General features: G+C 38.5%; 2 protein-coding genes across 2 annotated transcripts in view; both read right to left on the bottom strand.

The window, feature by feature from the left end:
• VEGFD (vascular endothelial growth factor D) overlaps positions 1-8,078 on the bottom strand; it is a 41,014-nt gene extending 32,936 nt beyond the window's left edge. The window contains exon 1 of the mRNA XM_069463832.1: positions 7,514-8,078. Within this exon, the coding sequence (XP_069319933.1) occupies positions 7,514-7,603 (90 nt within the window). The 5' untranslated portion in view covers positions 7,604-8,078. The remainder of the gene's footprint in view (positions 1-7,513) is intronic.
• Positions 8,079-8,536: 458 nt separating this feature from the next.
• PIR (pirin) overlaps positions 8,537-25,114 on the bottom strand; it is a 91,622-nt gene continuing 75,044 nt past the window's right edge. The window contains exons 8-10 of the mRNA XM_069463694.1: positions 17,794-17,876; positions 13,573-13,639; positions 8,537-8,784 (exon numbers count right to left, since the gene is read on the bottom strand). Of these exons, the coding sequence (XP_069319795.1) occupies positions 8,672-8,784; positions 13,573-13,639; positions 17,794-17,876 (263 nt within the window). The 3' untranslated portion in view covers positions 8,537-8,671. The remainder of the gene's footprint in view (positions 8,785-13,572; positions 13,640-17,793; positions 17,877-25,114) is intronic.

Here is a 25,114-nt window from a genome sequence, read left to right as displayed (position 1 = left end):
TGGCAATAGTTACCTGCTACAGCCCTATTTCAGCCAAAGTGTAGCATAATCCATTGGATGGGAAAAGAATCTTTATGCAAAGCTTTATTGTCCCTTCTACAAAGCAGCCCTGCTGTGCCACTGGCAGTCAGCCAGCATGCCCCCTTTCACATAAACATCTGTTGATCTCCTGCTCCTCTTCCTTACGGACATCCTCTGCACTGTTTAGGATGCCCAGTGATCCCCAGTCTTACTGTGACAATGTGTGAACCAAGCACACCATTGCAAAACTGCTTTTACTTTTTCATCCCACTCTGTTCTTTTTGTAGTCTCTTATTTAGGATGATTTTGGAGGTATTCATTCAATCAAAATTACATTCTCTCTAACACTCTCCATAATGGAACGGTAAGCAACAGCAAAAATGTGCCATACGTCATTTTCTCTCTCTCCAGAAGCAATGCTAGCCAAACCTAGATGTCAGGAAATCAGTACTTATCTCCAACATGTGAGTGTTACAGTGATTTAGTAATACTCAATGAATGACATAAAGAGAATCAGTACAAAAGATTGCATTATTACTCAGTCTCAGGCATTAAAATTATCCTTCCCACCGGCCAAATTGAACTCCCTGCCTGTTGGTAAGACATGCAAATAGCTGAGACATCTTTATTTTATAAAAATATCATTTCCACTCATGAGCCTGGCACACGGTAGACATTCCACAAATGTTTACTGAACTGAATGTGCATCTTTCCTTTTCCCAGGGAGCAGGAACCTTCTGAGCAACAGAATAAACCTGTCTTCCTTCAGCATACTTTACCCCAGTGACCAGCCATGGTTGTTTCTCATCTTCACCAAAGTTGTTCTGAGTATGGAAACCTGATTTTCTAAGCAAAGCACAGGTTCTCCCATCCATTAAAAGAGGCATGATGGAAATCAGGGAATTTTTTTTTTTCACTCTGTCTCCTCCTACCTCTCCGAAGTTGTGTCAATACAACTCATTCTCTAGCGCTACTGTAAGATTGGGAGTGTTTTCAACATTCTACAAGCAAAGGTATGTCCAGAGCACTTCGAAGTGATCAAAGTTGTGTATGATGGTCATTAATACTGTTCACCAAATATTTCCAGCTTTCTACCTTCTGAGCACCTGGTAGGATTGCACTTCCTGGCCCCTTGTGGCTAGATGGGGCAGTGGGTCAAGGGGCTGTGCCCAGAAGTGATATGTGTCACCTATGCTGGGCCACAGCATTTAAGTGCCAGGGTGAGACTCTCCAGGGCTCTCCTTCTCTCCATCACAGTGACTCACAGCACTCGAGATGTGGGTGTTCAGCCAGCTTCATGCCCTTGTGGCATTGACCCTGGATGAACCAGGGTGGTCATGTGGGATGAGCAATAAATAAACTTTTGTTGTTTACGAGCCACCAAGATTTTGGGGGTATTTGTTATTACAGCATAACATGACCTAGCCTGACCGTTAAAGTCTCTGACCAGAGTACTTTGCCATAATTTACCATGTCTTTACAAACCACCTAGCATAAAATGAAAACATAGGTGGCACGTCTAAGGATGTCAAGGATGAAGGAAAACATCAAGGTGTCTAAGTTTTGTCCAGACCCACTGTGCAGCCAAACACTGCTTTGCCCATCTCTCTGTGAGCAGGCTGGAACGATGGGACTAAGGTGACTTCCCTCTATAACTTTGGCTCCTAGAAGTGAACACCTTATAGGATGGCTTGTGCCTACAAGGACACTAGAGACTCTGATACATCCACCCAAATCCTATCCCATGCTCATAGAAAAACAGTGCAAGGTAAATATACACTGCCTCAGGAAAAAATGCTTTAGAATTAAAAACAATCATGAAATCATACAAGCCATGATGAGAGTAGATGTTGGAGACTATTTAATAGAGTAGTTTACATCCTGGATATCTCAATTGCTGGAAGCCTAGTCTGTCAGTCAGTCAACAAATACTGTTCTAGTACCCACTCTGTTACAGGCTTTGCACAATGTGGTTAGGTTACTGCAAGTTCCTCTTCTCAAAGAGCTTTCATTCTAGTGGATAGTGACAAAGCAATAAACGTATACACAAGCAAATTTAAAAAGTCAGGTATGGATGTGTACCATGATGATGATAAAATAGTGTAATGACATATAACACAGTTGGCAAACTATGACCTGTGGGCCAAATCCAGCCTGCAGCCTGTTTTTGTATGGTCTGTGAGCTAAGAATGTTTGTCTACATTTTTAAATAGTTGAAACACGCTGGGCGCGGTGGCTCACGCCTGTAATCCTAGCACTCTGGGAGGCCAAGGCAGGAGGCTCGCTTGAGCTCAGGAGTTCAAGATCAGCAACAGTGAGACCCCCATCTCTAGTAAAAATACAAAAAAGTAGCCAGGCATTGTGGTACGTGCCTGTAGTACCAGCTACTCGGGAGGCTGAGGCAAGAGGATCACTTGAGCCCAGGAGTTGGAGGTTGCTGTGAACTATAATGACGCCACTGCACTCTACCCAGGGTGACAGAGCAAGACTCTGCTTCAAAAATAAATAAATAAATAGTTAAACAAATGAAAAGAAGATTTCATGATGCAGGAAAAAATACATAAAATTGAAATTTCAGTGTCCATAAAGTTTTATTGGAGCACAGCCACACCCTGCATGATCTGCCCTGGCTACTCTTTCAACCTCGACAACTACACTTCTGGCCCCCTACTCACCCCCTCCAGCCACAGTCCCCCTGGCTAATACCTGGATGCCCAAGCCAACTCCCTACCCCCACCATGGCCACTGCCCTGATGGTTGCCTCTGCCTCCTTCACTCCCTTCAGGGCTCTGCACAAACTTAACTGTATTAGAGAGATCTCCCCTACTGTCACTGTGTCCCCTCCCCCTACTTGATTTTTTTCATGGTGCTTATCACCCCTGATAAATATACAGATTTGTATATTGTCAGCCTCCACCCACCACACTTGGAATATGAGTTCCAAGAGCGTTGAAACATTGTCTTATTTCCTGCCACATTCTCGGCCCCTAGATCAGTGTCTAGATATAGTAGGTGCCCAATAAATACCTGTTGAATAAATAAATGAATGAATTGTCAAATATTGGAAAGTTCCAATGAGAGAAAAAGGAGATTGTTTATGAACTGGGACATCACAACTAGTCAAGGCTTTCCTGATGCAGGGGGGCCTCGGGTGTCTTTACTGTATAACACCCTAGTGTCTTAGTAGGAACTGTAAGAAGTAGTGGCAAGGGAGAGAGAAAAGTGGACTCACTGCCATAAAAGCAATCTGAGAAGAAATGTTTCATCTCATCTCAACTCCATTCCCAATTATATCCAGTTTCCACTCTCTCTTCTTATCCTAAGTGGTAGGAAAAAGTTGGGCCTAGAAACGTGCTCAGAAACAATTTCACTGTCACTTGTGTCCCGATTTCTCTAGCACCTCTATCCAATTGTGGTAATAATGACTGTGGCTGGGAGCTCCATATCTTATTACAAGTTCTACCTGGAATCATCTGTGTGACAAATATTATATTCTCATTTCAGAAATTGTCTTTTTAAGGGTTTTACAGTTAAAGGTTTGTCCACAAGTCTAAATCAGGATTTTTAAATTAAAAAATAAGTCACCCGAAGAGGCACTATATTGACGATGTAAGATATAGGGAATTCTATTGTATCCTGGGTACTGATAATATGGCTATAGTGATATAAAAGCTTCAACCATCAGTTATAAGTAACTAGCTAGGTTAAAATAAACCTGTGTATAATAGAAACATATAACTTCCAGCCTGAGCAAGAGCGAGACCCCATCTCTACTAAAAAAATAGAAAGAAATGATATGGACAGCTAAAAATATATATATAGAAAAAATTAGCCAGGCATGGTGGTGCATGCCTGTAGTCCCAGCTACTCGGGAGGCTGAGACAGGAGGATCGCTTGAGCTCAGAAGTTTGAGGTTGCTGTGAGCTAGGCTGACGCCACGGCACTCATTCTAGCCTGGGCAACAGAGTGAGACTCTGTCTCAAAAAAAAAAAAAAAGAAACATATAACTCAACACATTTAACTACAAGGTCATAAGTAAAAAAGAAATTAATGGAAGATATTTCAGATGTCCTTCGTGCCAAGGACTATGCTTGACAGAAAAGTAGACCAGAGCTCCTTGGGCCATTTGACCAGCAACAAAGTCAATGGACTTTCCTGTACATGACTTTGGAAGTAGAAACAGGGTGGGGAGTAAGAGTGGGTCTGCTTCCTGGAATTAAATATGGAAAGTGCACCTCAGTCCTTATTCAATTCACTTGAGAGACATGTTCAGAAGAAGGCAAGTGACACAAAGGTAATGAAGTCTTGTGAGCCATGTGGCTTCTTATGAAAGTTAGAGGTATCCACCATTGCTGTGGATCTTGGACCTATTCTAGTCTTACACAAAATTTCAATGACTCCATCACCCAGAAATATTCTTCTACCAGTGGAGTTAAGAAAGAGGTTGGATAAAAGAGGTAGTATACAGAGAAGATGAAGAAGAATGAAACAAATTTTGTCAGAAAAAAAGTCGTGAAAGCCTACCATGACCTAAAATTATTCCTTTATTGCCATATCGACATGTCTTCAACAGTGACATTGAAAAGATTTATGAAGGCTGGCTTCCCCTAACATCTTAAGAAGACTCCCAAGATTCCTGGTGATAAGCACTGTGTATTAAATAAGCCAGGAATAATGCTGGCCAGAAGGCCAATGTGAATGGCAGGGCAGTGACATTGCAAATACTTACTTACCAAATGTCCAGAGTGCCTATCACATTTTACTCAGGGATATCACATATAGATGTGAGTCTATGTGGATGGAGCTCCCTAGAGTTGTGCAGTACACAACATATGCAACTGTATATGACTACCTGAACTGTATAAAAAGCTGGAGAAAATAAAAACTGAAATAAATCCCGCGTCTAGGCAGTAATCTGACTATACTAGTGAGCCAAGCATAGGCATTGGGTAACCTTACTTCTAGAAGAAAATGTGTTCTTAGACTGAGAAACTTAATATGTAAACAGTATATACAATGGATTTGAAATCTCAAGGTGAGATTTTCAAATAGATTTGTCTCAGTTCAAATGTTCCACACACTGCTGACTCCAAACAGCTATCCTTCCAAGCACAAGTGGCAAGACTAATGAAATTAGGGTGCCTTACGCTCAAACGGCATTAAACACAGTTGTACAAGATCCTAGATGTTTGCATGGTTGCTGGAAGAAAAAACTGTTTAAGGACACATAGAACTGTAGTAGAGGCAATGCTAGTCTAGGCTGAAAAACAGGACAATGTTCAAAGCTAGAAGGTGAAAACTGGGTCAGGGTTGGTGGGAGGGCAACCTAGGGACAGAATTGGCATCAACATTCATTCTGGAAAATAGGTGATTAGAAGAGGGGAGGGTGGGGGGAAGAACACGCTCGTAGACATAGTACTGAGGAAGACCATGGCAATTTCTTACAATGAATGAAACATTTTTATCTCAAAAAGCAAGGAAATAATATTCAAACACCAGCATTCTAAACCATTATCATCTTGAATATGTTTTGACACTAAATTTTAATTTCAACAAGAACACTAATGAGAAGGAAATATTTCTTCTTAGATTTTCTCTTGAGAAAAAGTTGGGGAAAAAAGAAAACTATAACCAATATTATATACCCCATTATCCCTCAGCACCCTGTCACATCTACACTAAAACTTCTGTTTAACTATAGGCAACCCTTTCTTTCATACCTGAAATCATTTAACTTAGCTGGGGGTTGGTGGCTATAAGCTCCATATATGTAGCTTCACTTTTTAAAGGAAATTCTGATATATAAGACAGAAATTACGAATAGTCTTAGTAAGCATATAACGCTGCATCTTCCATGTGTATTGACCTGTTTTCTGTCATATGCAAATTCAGCTGCTCTCCTCTGTTGTCCCATTAAACAAATTTATATGTTAACAGTAAATTCAAAACATTTAAAACTTCACAGTCCTCAGGACACCGAAAGAATTCTTGGTGTTGGTACTCTTATTTAAAAGAACTAAGCAACCTAAGGAATATTACTTATTTCCCACAATTCAGAGTCTCCTCTCTTATACCATCAAATCCACTGATGTTTTACAAGTAAAACGGAAACATTTTAAAACTCAATGAGCCCAGCACATCTGAAGGATTTCCAAGTTTTGTGGACTTAAAAAAAAGCTGGACTGTCTGGAAAGTCTTACTCGTTTCAACCAAGCCAGGCTTTTTCTCTTGTTACCTATGCTCAAAATCCGATTCCCTTTTCCCTAAAATCTGGCCTTGAGATCCAACATCAAGGCTAGTGGCAGTGAAGTGGAGCCGGAGACTGCGATTTGTCCCATGTACATTTGGAATTTGAAAAGTTAGAAAGGTGTGCGTTGGGGACTCTCTACCCCTAACTCAGTATTGTTCAACCTTTTTTTTATTATCAACCCCCACCTACGCCAACCAGGAGAGTTTTTAGACATTTTTTCTTCTATGAAATTTTAATACAGATATACTGTACATATGTTTATGTACCATATGTATATCTGTGCTTTATATATCAAAAAAGTAAAATGTTTTCACTCCTCATGAACCAATTTCCCCCTGTTGGGGGCGCTATCACCTCTGTTGAAAATGCATGTGCTAAACAACAGCTATAAAAACTCAAGCCCACATTTGATTGTCTGTTCATGGCCAGAAATTCCTAAATCAATAATTATTCAGCACCATTTCAGTCAAAACAATTACATCTGAATCATTTTCAAAATAATAGTTTGTACCCCCATAATATTTTGAAAAAATATATATATAATCTATGAAATGCATAAAATTGGGCAAAATATTGTTCTGGCTTTGAGTAACATTCCAGTTAATTTTTTGCATTACTCTCAATTCGTTGGGCTCTACTTGATGTTTGCTCGTAGAACCAAAAATTCAATTACTGGGTTTGATTACTATTGAATTTTACACACGTTTCAAGAAGCAAAAAACCAAACAACCTTGAAGAAAACATTTTTCTGGATGGTAGCAATTCATAATTTGCGAAACCAGACAGAAAATGTCCACAGATAGCACGTAATTTTCAATTTACAGAAGAAATAAACTAAGTTTTGCTGCTCACAAAAAGACCTGAAAATAAATGGCCCACAAAGTTATCTGTATCATAAAAACAAATCAGTGCTTCATTTAAAAACCACTGTGCCATCTGCATATACCACTGAGAAGAAACTTCTCCATCTGAAAAGATTCCAGAATGCTCAAGTTCTATTACAACTCCAAAAAAAAAAAAAAAAAAAAAACAACCAAAAAAACCCCATAGCATTTTCAGATACTCATGGCCAGAAGCTTATAAGACTAAGAAACAGAACAGTCACTAACAAGTGCAGGGTATATCCTGTCCACTATTCAGAGTGTTCTGCATTTTTATATTGATTAAAAAATAGGGCAAAGAAAGTCCTCTGTATAAACCAATAAAAGAATCTTCATCACATTAATAATTGAGCTCACCTACCTTCACTGGTCCATGTTCATTACTGGAGCCCTGCACCAGTTGCACATAAAACATCATGAAAATATTCACCACTGCCCACTCTCTGTACATTTTGAATATTTTAATGTCCACTGATTACTAAGCAGTTGACATCAGACAGCTAGAGAAAATTGTTTCAAAAGGCATTCTCCAGAAGGAAAGTTTGAAACCCCAAAACTTCACATGGAAAAACAAATAATCAGTTGTGATCAAAATCCAGTGAAATGACTTCAGTTAGCCAAGGTAGGTTTTTTGCACAATCTTGGTGGGGAGAGAGAGAGATGAAAAAAATTTAAAATGTTCTCATGCTCCAAAAATAATCAGGAGGTGGACATGTCTTCCACCTGAAATTAGAAAGCACTCTAAATTAATTTCATGTCCAGCAAATTAAAAAAAAAAAAATCTCTCCACCCTATGCCCCAGGTTCTAGTTGCTTTGCAAGGAGGTGGCGCAGTCACAATGCTTGCAGCTACAGAAAGCTGGAACCCAACTCTGGATTAAAACTTTTTTCACAACCTTCATGGAAGCTTGCAGAAGCATGTGTCTTACATCTGACACAGATTTTGGCAGAAAATGCAGGGAAGTCTTGGCTGTAATCCTGTTGTGTCCCTACCAATAGCAGGGCAGTTTTAAAAACTGACTCAAATGCTCAGGACTGCTGTTATTTTAAAGCAGATAACCTGTAACATGAAACCCCAGCACATAGTCTTGACCGCTGCATCTCAGTAGGATTGCTTAGGAAAGGACCCCAGACGTTCACGCATCTGCTGCCAGCGACACAACAGAAAGCAATCAATGTGCTTAAAAAAAAAAAAAACCCACACATGCACAAAATTAACAGAAACATCCACACGTACATGCAAAAAGGCAAACATACACAAAATGATTTTTTTAACAAGAGCTTAGTAACTTAGGTCAAAATGAAGAACATTGATTTTTACAGAAGCAATGATTAGGTTTATTTGAATGTGCCAAGAAATATCTTACGTGCATTGTTACAAAAACCATGTTATCACTTTAGTGTGGGATTCTTTAGAAGCACCAGGCTAAGTCAGCTTTAGAAACTGAATGCCTCAAATGGTTGGATGCCACAAATGGCAAAATTCTAGGAAGCATGGAGATCTGCTCTTGTGCTCTTCATTAGTTTCCAATCTTTGATTTCCAGGTTTTGGCTCTTTCAAACCCATTTTTTGCATTTCTGAAATCAAGAATGGCCTGAGAAATCTCTTCATTGGTGTTCATCACAAATGGACCTACGGCAGAAAAAGACATTCACAAAGTTCTGGGTGACAGTATTTTCCTCTACCACTCAAAATGGTATGTATTTTTGTAGTTCTTAATTTGAAACAAAATCCAGGCAAAATATCTAAACAGTAAAAGTCTATTTTCACAGTGTTCAATCCCCAAGGACTGTAATACAAATTTCTTGAGTAGGACTGTGTATGATTATAAATTACAGCAATCAAACTTCAGATAAACAAATGCAACTGCATCTCACCCATCATTGCAGGTTTTTCATCAGCAATGGCAATCTCTTCATTCAAAACAGTCTTAAAATTGGTTCTATTACAACCATTTTTGTAGTTATTTTTGACCTTAGCTGATGTTGACAATTGAACCTATGTGATACAAAGAATTGGCAAATCTCGTCATAGCTTTGATGTCTAGGCAATATGAGGCTGTGTATGTATACAAGGGTCCTGAGTCATTTTTGAAAATTAGCAGCACCTCATTGACGATAAACAGGAGATTACAAAAATTTGAAGTCAAGAAAGCATCATTTTTTGAGTTCCGAATGGGTTGGCAAACTTTTTCTGTAAAGGGCTAGCTTAGTATATATTTTAGATTTTGTGGATCAAATAGTATCTGTCTCAACTACTTAATTCTTTCATTGAAGCGCAAAAGCAGCCATTGACAATCAATATAAAAATGAACAGGCAAGGCTGTGCTCCGATAAAACTTTATTTACAAAAACATGAAGTGGGCAGATTTGGTCCATGGGCCATGGTTTGCGGACCTCTTTGTCTACTTCCTGGGTCTGAACTCAGGTTTTGCTGAAAGTGTACAAGAAGTCCTTCCCTAATCTACCAGGAGGCAATGTGTCTGTCTCTTCCTTTTTCTTCACACATTGCAGGGGCAAAGGGGCACTGGACTGTCTCACTCCCACGATCTGTTGGATAAACAAGGCCAGCTCTCATATGGCATTGGCAGTGTCTTGAAAGCAGTTGACAGATTTGTTCATTCAGTATGTTTCTTCTACTAACCTGCAGAGGTTTCTTCCATTGCCTTTATGGGACTCCCTCCTCTAACGGGCTTTCTCTGAGAGACACTGATTAACATATAACCATATTACTTAGAGGGAATAACACATTCAAACTTAACCACTGTTAGCATATCAACACAGATTTGGTAATCTCTCTAATTTAAAACTTATAAAGGAAGACACAGGATAACGTGCCTTGATGATGTTGAGGTCTCTGGGGGAGGCTGGGGGGAACAGAATGCCAGTAGGAAGGGAAAGTCTGACAGAATCTAAATTCACTCACTCATTCATTCAATTGCTTACGTATTATTTATTGAGTGTCTATTGAATAATAGTATGCTAGGAGCTAGAGACACAAAGATGAAAGATAAATGAATTATAGAATCCTCCCCAAAGGACCTCAAATCTATCACACAGACAGATATGAAAATAAATCATTACAAAATAGTGTGATACACGGAAGGATAAAAGTATGTAAAATCTGAAGAATCAGCACAGAAAGGAGAGGAGGAGGGATCCAGGAAAAGATTCACGGGGGTGATGTTCAAGCAGCCATACACGGAGGAAAGGCGTTTTCAGGATCAGCATGCTGAAGGAATTGAGGATGGGGCACAGTGCTGGAGGGAAGGATTGCAGTGGGGGGGAAAGATGGGGATCTGATATGTATAATAGGAAGAAGCCAGACCCTTCTGAGCTTTGGATACCATCTACAGGAAGAAGTTTGGATTTAATTCTGCAGGTGAGCAGCAATCACTGAAGGGTTAAGTAGAGAGTAACGTGATCTGATTTATAGTTTTTAAAGAAGACTTTGGCATCAGGGTAGAGAAGGTGTCTGGCCTGAAAGGCTGAGTTGGTGATGGAATTGTTAAGGGTAACTGAGATACAGGACACGGGAAGCTGTGGGTGGAGCAAGGAATTCAGTTGTGGATATCTTGACCTGGAGATGCTGGAGACAATCAAATAGCTTCCCAGCAGAGGTTTTTGGTACATTGTCAGAACTATGGATCTGGGGCTCATGAGACATTTCATCTGGAGATGGAGATTTGGACTATATTAGGTAGGAAAGAACAGTTGAACTCTCATATGTATAATAAATAATAAATCCAGGAGGGTACCCTGGAGAAGCCAATTTTTTAAAGGACATGCAGGGGAAAGAGAAATGGAACTTAGAAAATGAGAGCAGGTGCTGGGCTAAGGACTGATTTCCTGCACATCATAATTTTGCTATCGTTTGGACTTGTGGAGCATTGCTCCCATGCCCCAACTATTTTTCAGCAAGAATGGTACACTTCTGGGCTTCCATTTTGACACTTTTCTGCGGTAGTCTGCCATGTTTCCCAGTTTCTATTGTGCACATGAATCACCTGGGAATCTTATGAAAATGCAGATTCTGATTCAGGAGGTCTGGAGTGAGGGCTGAGATTCTGCATTTCCAATGATCTCCCAAGTGATGCTGATACTGCTGGTCCATGGACCACACTTTGAGAAACAAGGCTCTGGTTTACGGGGAAGCATTGGGAGCTTGGAGCCCTCCAGAGCTGAACTGATGAAGCTCATGTCCTCAAATCCTCAAAGAGAGGAAGAAAATTGAAGCTAGAAAACATATGTTTTTTAATTGATCAACTACAAGGGTTACGAACAAGAAAATTATTTGGTAGTTATGGATAATCCCATAAATCCTCTTTCAAACTATAGTGTTCATCTCTTTTCTAATTAAACCTTTGAACTCCCTCTCCTGCATAAAATGGTGTGAGTCTAATCTCTTGTTATGTAGAACCTTGGTCCAGTAGAGAGAGCACAAGATACGGGGGCAAGAAACTAGGGTCCAAATCCCAGCTCTACTACTAATAATCTCTTCCCATGAAGAGAAGCCACAGGGCATAGTGAGGGGCGACTGGCATGGTGCGAGGTGGAAGGGTGGGGTGGTGAGAAACCAGACAGCCTGAGTGTGAATCCAGCTATGTGGCCTTGGGCAAGCCAATGAACCTCTGCACTTCTGCTTCCTCATCTGAAAAATGGGCATGAGAGAGTACCAACCTCATAGGATTGAAGACTAAATGAATTAATATTAGGAAAGTACTTTGACCAGTATCTAGTAAATAGTAAATTCTATGCAAGTATCTGTTAAGTAAATAAATAAAATATCTGGATTTCATTTTCCTCATTTATAAAAAGGAGATGATTACATCACAGTTAAGATCATTTTCTATTCCAACATTCTGTAACATCCTGCACTTAATCTGTGGACACGTAAGTAAGGACACACAATGATAAAACGAGCAAGGGTCTCAGCTAATTCATGGGATGAGTACTGGTTCCCAGACAGCTGAGAGATGGATGTGGCTGTCTTTAAACAAGCACAAGTAAAAGAAAAATTTAAATGTCTGGGTTTTTAAAAGTTAAAAAACCAAAACAAAATGCTTTGCTTCTCAGTAACTGAGATTTCAAGGGACGTATCTATTTTATCTGATTAATCTGAGTTTGTATGTGCAGGCATACCTAGTGTCCGTGTGTTCCAAGCCACTGGGAGAGGACCGACATGATACAAGTGTCGGGTGGTTTTCAGCAGTCCTACCCTTTTGACCCGTCAACTAATTCAGGTGGACTCTTGTTTTCTATTATTGGTGCAGAGGAGACTGCGTAACTTAAAAGATTCCCATCCCACACATTCTTTTCCCGCTAAATTCTAGTCACTAGGAATAAAGATTATGACCCTATTCAGTTTGTCTGCAGGATGCTTCCAGAAGAACAAACTACCTGTATTTCTGTGCTATTCAGTCAAGATAAAAGGAAACAAGAACCAGGAACCTCTGAAGTGGAAATGGGAAGCATACAAAATGAACGTCAAATGCTACAGGCTAGCTGAGACATAATTTAATGTTCCCCCTGAAGTTTTCAATAGAACAAAAAAGAATAATATTTTAAAAACAATCAGTGTTCTTTAAATTTATGATCCACTAGGGTTTATCTGAAATCGTTGTGTATACCTGGGAATTCATACAAGGCAAAGCAATGTAATAGAATTTTAATGCTTATTGAATTTAATAATTAGGGAAGTGGACATATGTTTTGTAGGCATTTATCTAAATAAGTTTGGTTCTAGGTGCTTTTAGATGTTCCTCATTTAATCAAACAATGATATGAAGAAGTCAAGACTCAAAGAGTTTTTTTTTTTAACCCCCACCCCCCCACCCCACCAAGACTCAAAGAGTTGAAGTGATTGTTACGGGCACTTACGCCAGGATTTTCTTTCTTCAAGTACAGTACTATTTCTACTATGCAATAGTTATCTTTATTTACTTTTTTAAGTAAACAAAAAATATCTTAACTATTTTAGAAACTTTCAAAGAAATATTATTCCTAAGAGGTTCATATTTTTCACTAAAAAGACAATAGATTACAAAGACAGTATTGGAATCACTGTTATTTTTGTAAAGATACAAATGATATTCTGGTCCCCAATAAAATGCAAAAAATCTTTTTTCAAGTTGAAATTCCCTACAATATGATACAAAAACAGCATTTCTGTTCTTCCCACAGTTCCTAGCTCAATGTCCTACACACTATAGGTACTTAAAAAATGTTGCTTTTTTAAAAAAAGAGAGAGGAATAAACACCCCATATATATTTTCCTCTCACAATGAAGAAATTAAACAAAATCTTCAGATTTGTAGATGGAGAAATAGGACAAAATCCAGCTATTCTTCCCAATAACACTAACATATACACTACTTCCAAAAAAAATCAACACAGAGAATCATCATTATTTTGGGCTTACCATGTTGGACAACTGGTTCTCTTAATGGCTCCCCAGCAATTAAGACAAAATGGCTTCTCTTGGGATCCTAAAGTTAACAAAGAAAGCATCAAACAATAAATAGGTTTACTTTTGAATGTTAAATTGGAAACAATTTGAAGTGCTAGCCAAATGGATAATGTTCCTAATTCTGAATATAAATTCCAAAAATATTTCTGTGCAACTCAATATGGAAACATTTATTCCTTAAGCTGTTTAGTAGCAATTAGAACTGAAGACTAAGTCCAGGCCACCAAAATATTAACATTCTCAAATTAAAGGAGAATTTAAGATTTTCTTTAACTGGAAACATCTTCATGACAAACTATCAAACTATGCAATTGAATTGGTTTACTAAGGGGTTTATGATTTCTCACTAACAATATAATTTTTTAAAGGGAAGATTACTTCTACAAATTCCAAAATAAGATTTTACTACTTTTTTTTTTTTTAGAGACAAAGTCTTGCTTTGTTGCCCAGGCTGGAGTGCAATGGCACGATCTTAGTAAACTGCAACTTTGAATTCCTGTGTTGAAGCAATTCTCTGTCCTTCCTCAGCTTGCCAGTACAGGCATGTGCCACCAAACCCAGCTAATTATTTATTTATTTATTTTTATTTGTAAAGACGGGGTCTTACTGTGTTGCCCAGGCTGGTCTTGAACTTCTGGCTTCAAGTGATCCTCCCACCTTGGCCTCCCAAAGTGCTGGGTTACAGGCCTGAGTCATCACACTTGGCCAAGATTTTATTACTTTTGACATTTATTACTACTGATGTAAAATATGCCCCAGAAATGTTGCACAAAATGGGATCTTATAAAAGAGAATTCAAAGAACATCGCTCAGGCAAATTTCTCTCCAAAAAGGTCCTATTACTTTAAGGTCTCTGAAAGTTTTTGTTTAGAATTAAGGATTAGATTTTTGTTTCCTGAAACTAGAAAAAAAAAAAAAACATTTATCATAATATCCAGTGCTAGTGTGATGCAGGGAAAGATACGCTTTCATATATTGCTTGGGATATTTAAATTGGTGCAGTAATCCCTCCAGAGAGCAATGTGACAACATGACTCAAAACCCCTGATGTTGCTGATGGCCTCTGATTCACTAACACTAGTTTTAGGAATATAGTGTAAGGGAATAATTGGTTTCACAGTTTCTTCATTGTAGCTCTATTTATTACAGCAAAAATTGGAAACAGCTCTCTACAAGTGAGGTGTTGGTTAAATAATTATACTGTGTTTATAAAATGAAATGTCATGTGGCCATTAAAATTCATTTTCTCAACAAATATTTAAATGCATAATAAAATTTTCAGAATATATTGTAAGTTTTTAAATGTCATAAAATGGTATATATAGTATGGTTTTCATTTTTGAGAAAATCAAGAAATCATATATTGGGAAGTTAGGGGAGAAACATAGCTCACACTGAGTGAGGAAGTCAGCGGGCCCTGCAGGCTGGCATGTGCTGGCCTGAGATGGGCCAAATAAATGCTAAGATGAAACAGGGAAACCTGGAGCAGAGACAAGGTGTCATCTTCTATGTCATCCCTTCTTTGCCCTCCTATCTTACCCTAGAGATTGGCCACTCTAGAAGAAACTGCCCATACTGCTTGTCAACCAGGATGATGGGTGTGATGGTGGAGGACACAGAAATGGGGAGCAGTGAAAGTGCAGGAAGAACAGATTCCAGAAGGAAGCCAGGGAATAAATCAGCTCCTTATTCTTTTTCTTTTTCTTTTTCGAGACAGTCTTGCTCTGTTGCCTGGGCTAGAGTGCCGTGGCATCAGCCTAGCTCACAGCAACCTCAGACTCCTGGGCTTAAGCAATCCTTCTGCCTCAGCCTCCCCAGTAACTGGGACTACAGGCATGCGCCACCATGCCCGGCTACTTTTTCTATATATTTTTAGTTGTCCAGCTAATTTTTTTCTATTTTTAGTAGAGACGGGGTCTTGCTCTTGCTCAGGCTGGTCTCGAACTCCTGACCTCGAGCAATCCTCCCGCCTCGGCCTCCCAGAGTGCCAGGATTACAGGCGTGAGCCACCACGCCTGGCCTAGCTCCTTATTCTTGACTACAACTTCATGAAAATGGGATTAGGGGCAGCCTTAGGAAGTCACATCTCTCTTCTATATTGAATCCTCAGGCTAATGCTAGCTCGAAATGAGGATAATCCTGGCTTGGAGCCCAAGTGAGTCAGGGTCCCTTAGGGCCTTTTCTAGATGTAGAAACTGTTATATGCCCTAAAGCTTTGGGCCTAAAATATGAATCCTTATTAGGTAACACGTATGTAGTATGATTATCTGTTAAATTAGGTATTTGGATCAGTAAACTTTCTGGCTACCATTACTGAGCCCCTACAGTGTACTAAGCCAGAGATAGACAAACTTTTTCTGTAAAGGACCAGAGAGTTTTAGGGTTTGTGTGGGTCATCCAGCCTGTCACAACTACTCAATGCCACTGTTAACAGTCAAAAGAATCCATAGATGATATGAAAATGAATGGGTGTGGCTTTGACCCAATAAAACTTTGTTTATGAAAACAAGTTTGGATTTGGTCTATTGGATATAATTTACTGACCCCTGTGCTCAATCTGGAGTAGACTCTTAATGTATGTAATCTCAAATATTCTCTAACAATCCTATGCAGTTGGTGTTATTATTTCAATTTTGCAAACAAAAAAGGTGAAGCTCAGAGAGATTTAGAAATGTGTCCAAAGTCGCATAGCTAACAAGTAGCAAAGCCAAGATTCATACCTTCACAATCCATTTTCTGTAATCTAAGGGGGACTTTCTGCTATCCTGTGAATATAAGCAACACATGCCCCTTTAAATGCTCATTTTTTTAAATAACAATTTTTTCATAGAAATATTCCAAAGGCTTTGATGGCTCAGGCTATGCTTATACGCAACAACAATTATAGAATTGCACATAATAGAATGATGCCCCTGGAGCCAGGAGTGCTACTAGCCAATAAATTGATGGTTTCACCTGACTCTTTTCTATCCTGGCTGCCCTGGCCTTTCTGACTCCCCTCATTGCTTCCTACTGGTGTTCAGTTTCAGCTTCCCAATCCTTATTATCTGCAATGTGCTCTCTGCTATATTAGAGGAAGAACCAAGGTTGCCAGGTTAAACCAGATTATGTTCTGAAGAATGACCCTGATATCAGTAGGTTCTGGCCTATATGAAGCTTTTGTGCCTCTTTCCTATATTGGGTTGAAATATTTAAATTGTCATTTTTATAGGTCAAACATGGCAGTTTCATATGGTTCAATCTAATATTAGAGGGCATAGACCCTGAGATATGCATTTTTTCTGGTGCTCATGATATTTTTCTTTTGTTTACTTCATAGTCCATAGTGGTGCTGCAGATGATTAAAGTAGCAGTAGGTGAGCTGCCAGAAAGGCAGGCTAAGATCTAATAATTCCTTAAGTCCACTGCCTTCTATAACACCAGGGTCAGAGGGCCAGAAGTCAGGCAGACTGCCTCTCCACCAGTCACCTGTTCACTGAAATAGTTCTCACCTTTACTTTTCAAAATTCATCTTTTCAGGGGCTTTCACACAATTGTCTCCACAATCCTCTTTATTAGAATGATGCAAAGCAGTCAGATGGGCTTAACAGACTCACAAGATGGTGAATGAATTACCCAAGGGAATGAAATAGACATGAGAAAGAAATTTAGGAATCTGGGGGAAAAAATTCCTAAAATATCAGAAAAACTCCTAAAATACCAGAAACTTTACTTTAAAAGCAGGGATTTGTCACAAAAGGACTATAAAATGCATCACATGCTCCTCTCAGTTCAAAATGGAGATTATTTTCAAATGGTTCTGAGTATGCATGCAGATCTACATTTATACTTCTAGAGAGCTGATCCATTTTCACTTAGGCTAAAAACAAAATAGAACAATTATATAAAGAAAGAAAATGAAGAGACAACAAATACATGTTGCCTCCAGATTCAAATTTCTAGGGGTAAACAAGAGGGACTCTAGATGATTCTTGGAGATGGGGAATCAATATAGACAAAACTTTAAAAAAAACCAATAGAAATAACAGAAATTAATGAAAGAGGATGATAAGCTTGTGGTATAATTTCTTCCCCAAGGAAGAAAGAAAAATTTCCAGCTATGCAGGAGAGTTAGGCATTTTCCTGGAAACTAGTAGAAAGTATAAGAAAATTGAAGGAAAATAAAACACTTACCTTGTTCTCCACCTGAACACTGTCACCTTCCCCGAGCACTGCTGTGTGATGAGGTTCTATTTTCTGTTGTGCATCATCAGGCCCTACAAAAACGATGAGCCACTAACTTTAGTACTCATTATAGTACATTTATGATATGGTTACATACTTGGTTAACTATGTAGCACCATAATATTAATTTCAATTTCAAAAATAAAAGAGAGGAATTTCTGTAAATCTCTTGGTTGATTATATTTGCTATTATTAAAGTCTGAAACTGGTTAGTTTTCAATTTTGAAAAGAACAGGGAAATAAATTCTGCATTGTGACCTCATTTACTTTTAATGTCATGCTCAAATAATTCAACTGATAAGCAAAGTCTTTGGCATTACGTGCACATAAGACTGTTTCCTTTGGTAAATTATAAACCTTATAAGAATTAAGCACACTTAAAAAATTATCAAATGTCATTGTTAATTCATTTCAACAGGTATTAACTGAGCACCTACAATTGCCTAGTGCCATTAGGGAAAGACAAAGATGTGCAAAGCAGATTCCTTGCATACAAATAATTCAAAATCTCATTGGGGCAAACTACATATATACAAACAAAATAATCAGGGAATAATTTAATTGAAAAATAAGTAAATAAAAAAAGAAAAGAAAAATAAGTAAGTTGGATAGCTATTGAATAGCTATTGAACTGTGAACAAGACCCTGTTCTAAATGCTGTGGGGGTCTTCAGGATAGATAAGTTTCCATCCCTTCTAAACTAAGGCTCACAGATAAAGCAATATAAATGAAATTGTCTTGTAAGGGCAACAATAAATTAATAAGCAAAGTTCAATAAGAGAACAGGGTTGGTAGGGGCTCATTCAGGTCTAGGGACCCCAGAAATTTGCTGTGGAGGAGGTAAGATTCGAACAGAGTTCTGCAGGATTAAAGGCAAATCTGGGAAGAAAGGCCTTCTAGACAAGAGAACAGACAAATCATGCAAGGGTAATGTGTGAGCATTTCTAGGGAAACAGTGAACGTTCCTGGAACATTCTTCTGGGATCAAAGAAAACCTTGAAAGCCATTTTTATCCATATAAAATTGAGAGCTCTTGAGGGCTCTCAATGTGCATGCATGTGTGTATGAAAAGGTTAGATATGTATCTTCAAGAAATAATTCTAGAAGAAGAAGATAGAATGAATTAGAGGGAGGGGCAAGACTGAAGTTAGGAGTTTGCTATAATAGTCTAAGTGAAGATGAATTACAGTCTGAACTGGGAGAGTGGAAATAGAAAGAGATGGATTTGAGAGATGGAGTTGAGAAAGAATCTAAAGGACTTGGCAACAGTGGGAGAGAGAAGAGTCTAACATGATTCTCACTAGGTGCAGAAGAAGATTCTCAGTGGTTCTGCAAGAATGGAGAGGCCTAAGTGGGCCAGAACAGCCACAGGAGGCTATAGAGAGGGGAGGAGATTTGGGCTGGTCTTTCAGTTGGGTAAAAAATCAGACATGTGATTGGAGAACAGAGAGAAAATTCCAAATTAGGTGAACAACTCATAAAGATGTCTAAGGGCATACACCTACCTGTGTGCCATTTTGGGCTATAAACAAGGGCATTCATCTGACATGTTGGAGCTAATACTGAATAACCAGCAAGGAAGTGCTTATTTAAATGAAAACAACAGTTTGAGCAATTATTATGTAAATAGAAACATAATTCATGAATTTAGGGCATAGTGGTTGGAGTCCAAACATAGTTATATTTTCTAGATAAGTCCTTCTCACCACCACTTTGGAGGTAACTGATATGACATAGCAGGGTTCATTCTGATGCTTGCAAACATGAAATATAATAGGATTCTGACAGAGCAGGAGTTCTTAATGTGGTGACAATGTGCTCCCAAGAGGTCTTGGGTGGACTTGGATGGGAGATAAATCACATGTTTATTTTCACTACCACCTAGTTGAAATGTAGCTTTTCCTTCAATCATAAATGTATCCAACGAACTATAGTAGTATTAACTGGATCAATGGCTTTGTCTCCAGTAGAAATCATAGATATTTTCATACCATATGACAGTGTTGTAGCTATCTCAAAATATAGTTTATGTTAATTATTACTTAGAATTTAGAATAGGCCTGTTGCCAGATCATGTTATTTCAAATGTCATTAGAGAAGCACACATACAGCTACAGCATAAACTTGTTCTTTTTAACATGTGAATAACTTCACTGAATTTAAAAACATTATTTGCAGGGGGGAGAGGGCTTGGCAGATGTCAAAAGGGTCCATGGCACAAAAAATGATTAAGAACCTGGTCCAAGAGGCAGTAATGTGCTGCTTAATGATTGAAAATTGGCTTTCAGGGATGAGAAGAGAAAAAAAAAAAACAAACCCAGATTTGTAGTGTGTGCCAATTTCCATGGTGTAAATACTTCCACTGTGGCCAATTTCAAGCTACAAGAGCCAGCCCCAGCATAACACTAAAGGTTTCTCCTCCATCAACAATTTAGGTCAACAAATGTCATGGAAGTGAATGATAGAACTCCACTGATTTCCCACTTATGCAGGGATATAGCAATAAAAGAGAGGTCCGAGAGTTAAAGAAGAATCTCATTTAGAGTTGGGCAATATTTTTAACTGTGATTTGGAGGAACATTTTATTAAGTGTCCCTTACTGTGATCCCCTGGGATCAACAAGCCATGTCTTTATCTTTCAACAAATTCATATATAACACCCATGACCCACGTGGTCCAGTCCTGGCCCCTAATTTTGTCCTGTAGGATGTTTCATGATACATAGACCAAAATAGTTTATAAACCCCTTTACTGTGTTTTAATGGAGTGAGCTGACGAGAGACAGCACTCAAAAATAATGCTGAATTGGTATTAATATTTCTCTGCAGCCCCTATCAGGGGAGCTTGCTTGACTGTGGTGTTCATTGGTCTGTGAGGAAATCTTAATATAGAAACAAAGAGTTCAGCTTGTCCAAAGTGCCCTAATTCTGACTTTACGTGGAATGCAATTTCTGCCTGTTCTCTTTGTAATTAGTGTTGATACCGAAGAGGCCATCTGAAACGCTCCACCCTAAGGTAAACCTTTCCTGCAGACACTGGAGTCAGGGTTCCAGGTTAAAAATAATTGTAAAGTGTACCTTTAGCTTCTGTGTTATTATACAAAATGTTTAAAACAGGGTCACAGAGAGCAAAGACTGATTCTATCTTTATTTCCAGGTCATTTCTATGATATTTCGCCCATCTGGTTATTTCCTAAACCTAAAATAAGTCTCAAAGAAAATATATCTTATTGTTTTTGACTACTTTTAATTATAAATAGAGCCAAATCAGATAATAAATAGTTTCCATTGGGAATCTTTGCCAAGAATGTTAAATCTAATAGTGCAGTTAAGGAAAATTTAACTGAAAACAATTTAATTGCAATTTTCTTTTGCCTAAACAGTCATAAAAGGCCAAAATACTTTAAAACTTAAAGTCAGTGCTACATCTTCAGTGTGTGATGAATCGCTGTACAACTTTTCTGTTCATGCCATCTTTCCTTTTTCCTTTTCTTCTCTTTATAAGAACTATTGTCCCACTTACTCTGTTCCACATACTCTGGTACTTCTATCAGAGATCTTGAAATCATCGATTTTATATGTATAGTTGAATCCTTCTTACCTGATACAATTGAGATTTTTAATTGAAAAAGACAGTCAAACTGCCTCAAACATTTTATTTTAAATTAAAGCATAAATGTGCATTCATTTGTGAATTTTTAAAGATACAGTTAAGATGGGTCTACTGATTGGACTGAAGCATTACCTTTCTTTTTAAAGCATACCCATAATGCACCACCTCAATTCTTCTAGATTATTACAGTCCCCCCTAATCATTTACTGTCATCTCTCCCATACTAATTCAAAGGGATTTTCCTTAGCAATTCGCTTTTACAAAGCATTTGACTTAGTTGTTCTAGAAATATGAACTCTCTTTTCATACCTATTTCATTAATTTAAAAATTGTTTAATTAAATTACGTAATTGCAATTATTGGTGCAACTGGCATAAAGAGATTGAGAACAAACACAGCTGCCTTTAAGTCCACTACACCTCAGTCAGTGGGAGCAGCAATGGCAGGTAGACCAGGGAGGAAATGATCATCCCATGATCGGGCACCTCCCTCAAGATATTTGTCACTACTGGCCAATCCAGTTAGTCGGGTAAGTGGAGGTCAATTAAGAGACCTTCTGGGGTACACATGTGCTTTCCTCTCTTTATGGTAAGACCTAGAGATCCTGTCAAACTTCTTAATACCACCCAGAACCAGAGCAAAAGGATGAACACAAACTAAGCGTGAAACTTATTAATATTTAAATACATTTGAAACATTTTACTGCCTTCCTAAGCAAGTTCATTTCAATAAGCACAGATAAATGTTTTTAGATTTCAGATTTCTAAATACAATTTCTAAGCACCAACAGTATACTTGATATTGGTCCTTCTAGGGGACTGGCAGTCCAAGCAGATAAACTGTACCAAGCTTCAGGGATACAGGACATAAACTCTTTTATCCTTTTGATCTCTGCCTTAATGTGTAAAGTAATTTTCACCACAGCTGCAGGGAAGAGATTCAGTATTAGTATCTGCAGAATCCACTGGTTTTCTGACCACGTAGTTTTTATTTTCTTTTGATTTCTCTTTTTATCATATGCTGCACAAATTTCCAGCTGAAGGCCAGTCAAAGGATGTTTTGCCTCAGTAAAAATTTATTGTCAAAGGTCTCTCTTTTTCTGTTGCACAATTTTTAAAGCTACTATTCTACAATCATCTTAGAAGGCTCTTCACTGTTGAAAAAAGCAAATGTATCAAAAATTAACAAGATTCCTGATGAGCATAAAATGAATACTTACAGATGAATGGAAAGTGAATACTTTGTCTGAATAAGAAAGTGCTAACTGTACTTGTCTTACTTTAGCTGTTAACTCTTTCTTTTCTTCAAGGTGTCATTAGAGGACAATTACATGGCTTCACCATACTTACCTTGAACTTTAAAATGTCTGACTTTGACAACTAGTTAGATGTCCAGCATTTCCTAATCTTCAAAACTCCAACTGTTTGTAATCAAACTAAATTTATCAATGTCCATCTTTTAAGCACTTCTTGTATCAATTAACATTTTTTTATTTCAGGATATTATGGGGGTACAAACATTTTGGTATCACAAGAATGGAAAGCACGCACCACGTGTACTTGCCATCAAATTAGTACTAACTGATCAACACTAAGGTGCTCACATGGTAGTAATATTCATTGGGTGCTGGTCAAGTGGAGGGGTTGGGGGGGTAAACTCAATTAACATTTTTAATAGTCCTCCTAAATTTCCACTTTATGCAGTCTCCCCAGATTATTTCTTCAACCCAAATTGCAGCCTATGTATTCGAGCCTGATACACTAAGTATATATAACATCCACTTCATCTGAATGGAGGTGCTTGACATCTTGAAAAAGACAATTCCTTGCTTATCACTTCCTGCTGTGGGTGGTTGGCTGGTGCCATCTTAATTTCATAAGCAAGATAACATTGAGGCAGTAAAGTCAAAACATTTTCTGGATTCTCTCTATAGATTTTCTAAGTCAGTACATATTAAATAGCTATTTCTGTTTTGTCATTTCTTTTCCTCTGGTGATTTGTTCTTGCCCTTTTCTTGTGCTCATTAACACCTCTATTAGTGGGTAGAGAGGAGCAAGGTAAGGAGATAAAATTCCAGTGAGATCATTTCCCCAGACACTACTGGTTAAAGCAGAGTCACAAGAGGCTAGTTTTGTGAGATGGATTCTCTCCATGGTCCAGTTTATTCTGGATGGATGCCACTTTGCTCCAAGGCTACGGACCACAACACTATCTCCTGCCACATGTGTTGCACTGTGGCCCATGGGCATGGGGGAGGGGCGGGGAGGACCAGGCCAGTGAGTAGAGATGACTCAGGAAAATCCTGTCTCACCTCTAGAAAAACAAGTGCATGTGTGAGTCATTCTTACCCTGAGAATTGCAGAGCTTTTCACTCGTTAACTTCTTGGACTAAAAGTCTGTCAGGACACAAGGCTGTAACTGCTGCTTAAAACAGGTTTTGAAGATTACTTGTTATGTTTTCTTCCCTTCATCCTCTACAATGTCATTCAAAGCAAAATCAACTGTGAGCTTTTGTAGCACCCGCAGGCTAAGAAAGGTTTTTATTTTCTTAAATGGTTAAAAAAATTAAAAATTGTATTTCATGACACGTGAAAACTACATGAAATTCACATTTGAGTGAATTCAGTGGCCATAAATAAAGTTTTATTGGAGCAGCCACCCCATTTGTTTATGTATTGCCTGTGGCTGCTTTTGTGCTACACTGGCAGGGCCAAGCAGTGCAACTGAGGCTACGTGGCCTGCAAAGATGGAAATATTGGCCATCTAGCTCTTTCCAGAAAGTTTGCTTCTCCCTGCTTTTTCTCATTCTGCACAAACATTTCTGGTATCCTTACCACTTCAAAATTCATGTTCTTTCTTTATTACTTTCCATTTCTGCAGATTGTTTTGTTGGTCCTGAAATCATAAATCAGGTGCATTGCCACCATAGAAATGTTTTTCTCTATATTTTTATAAAGTACTACATGATTCTCAGGGTGTTCAGAAGATCATAAAAACAAATGATGTCTCATCTCTTCCAGATGGTTAATATACTTTAATATGTGTGCACATGGACTTATGACACTACTACTAGATTTTTTTCATACTTTCTCAAGTGCTAAAATTAAATGAATTTTGCTTCTGACCCATAATTGAGACGTTATTCAGTGAAACAGGAACTAAAATTATTTATACTGTATTAGGAATAAATTTAAAATACATGAGTTTGTATTACCATTATTTTCCAGAAGAATAATTTCAGGCAATTGAACACCCTGTTTGGAGAATATAAGGAATAGTTTAAACAGCTCTGGGTGTGGCCTTCTAGCCCTGAACAGATGCTATCAGCAAGCCAGATTTCTGGAGCTAGGAGTGTACTGCCTAAGGAGGTGGCCATGTTAGGGCCCCAGGAAGTTCAGTGCTGGCACCACTGCAGGAGGAAGTGGGGAGACTCCAACCCCAGAGGGCTCAGGAATGGGGCTTCTTGGCCTTCACTTTGCAATGTCCATCCCCATCCACACCACCTATGGCTGTCAGTGGCAATAAGGGGGGTGGGTGGGAGGCTGGTTCTCTTACTTTGGGTTTTCCCAGAAGCACAGCTGGAGACATATTCTGATACAAGGAGCGTATCTGGGAGGCGATCCCAGGAAACAACACTGCAGAAGTCAGGAGAGTTAGA

This window comes from Eulemur rufifrons, chromosome 30 (assembly GCF_041146395.1).
Source record: "Eulemur rufifrons isolate Redbay chromosome 30, OSU_ERuf_1, whole genome shotgun sequence".
Lineage (NCBI taxonomy): Eukaryota > Metazoa > Chordata > Mammalia > Primates > Lemuridae > Eulemur > Eulemur rufifrons.
Note: the sequence above shows the minus strand (reverse complement) of the source record. Positions and strands in the feature narration are given on the sequence as shown.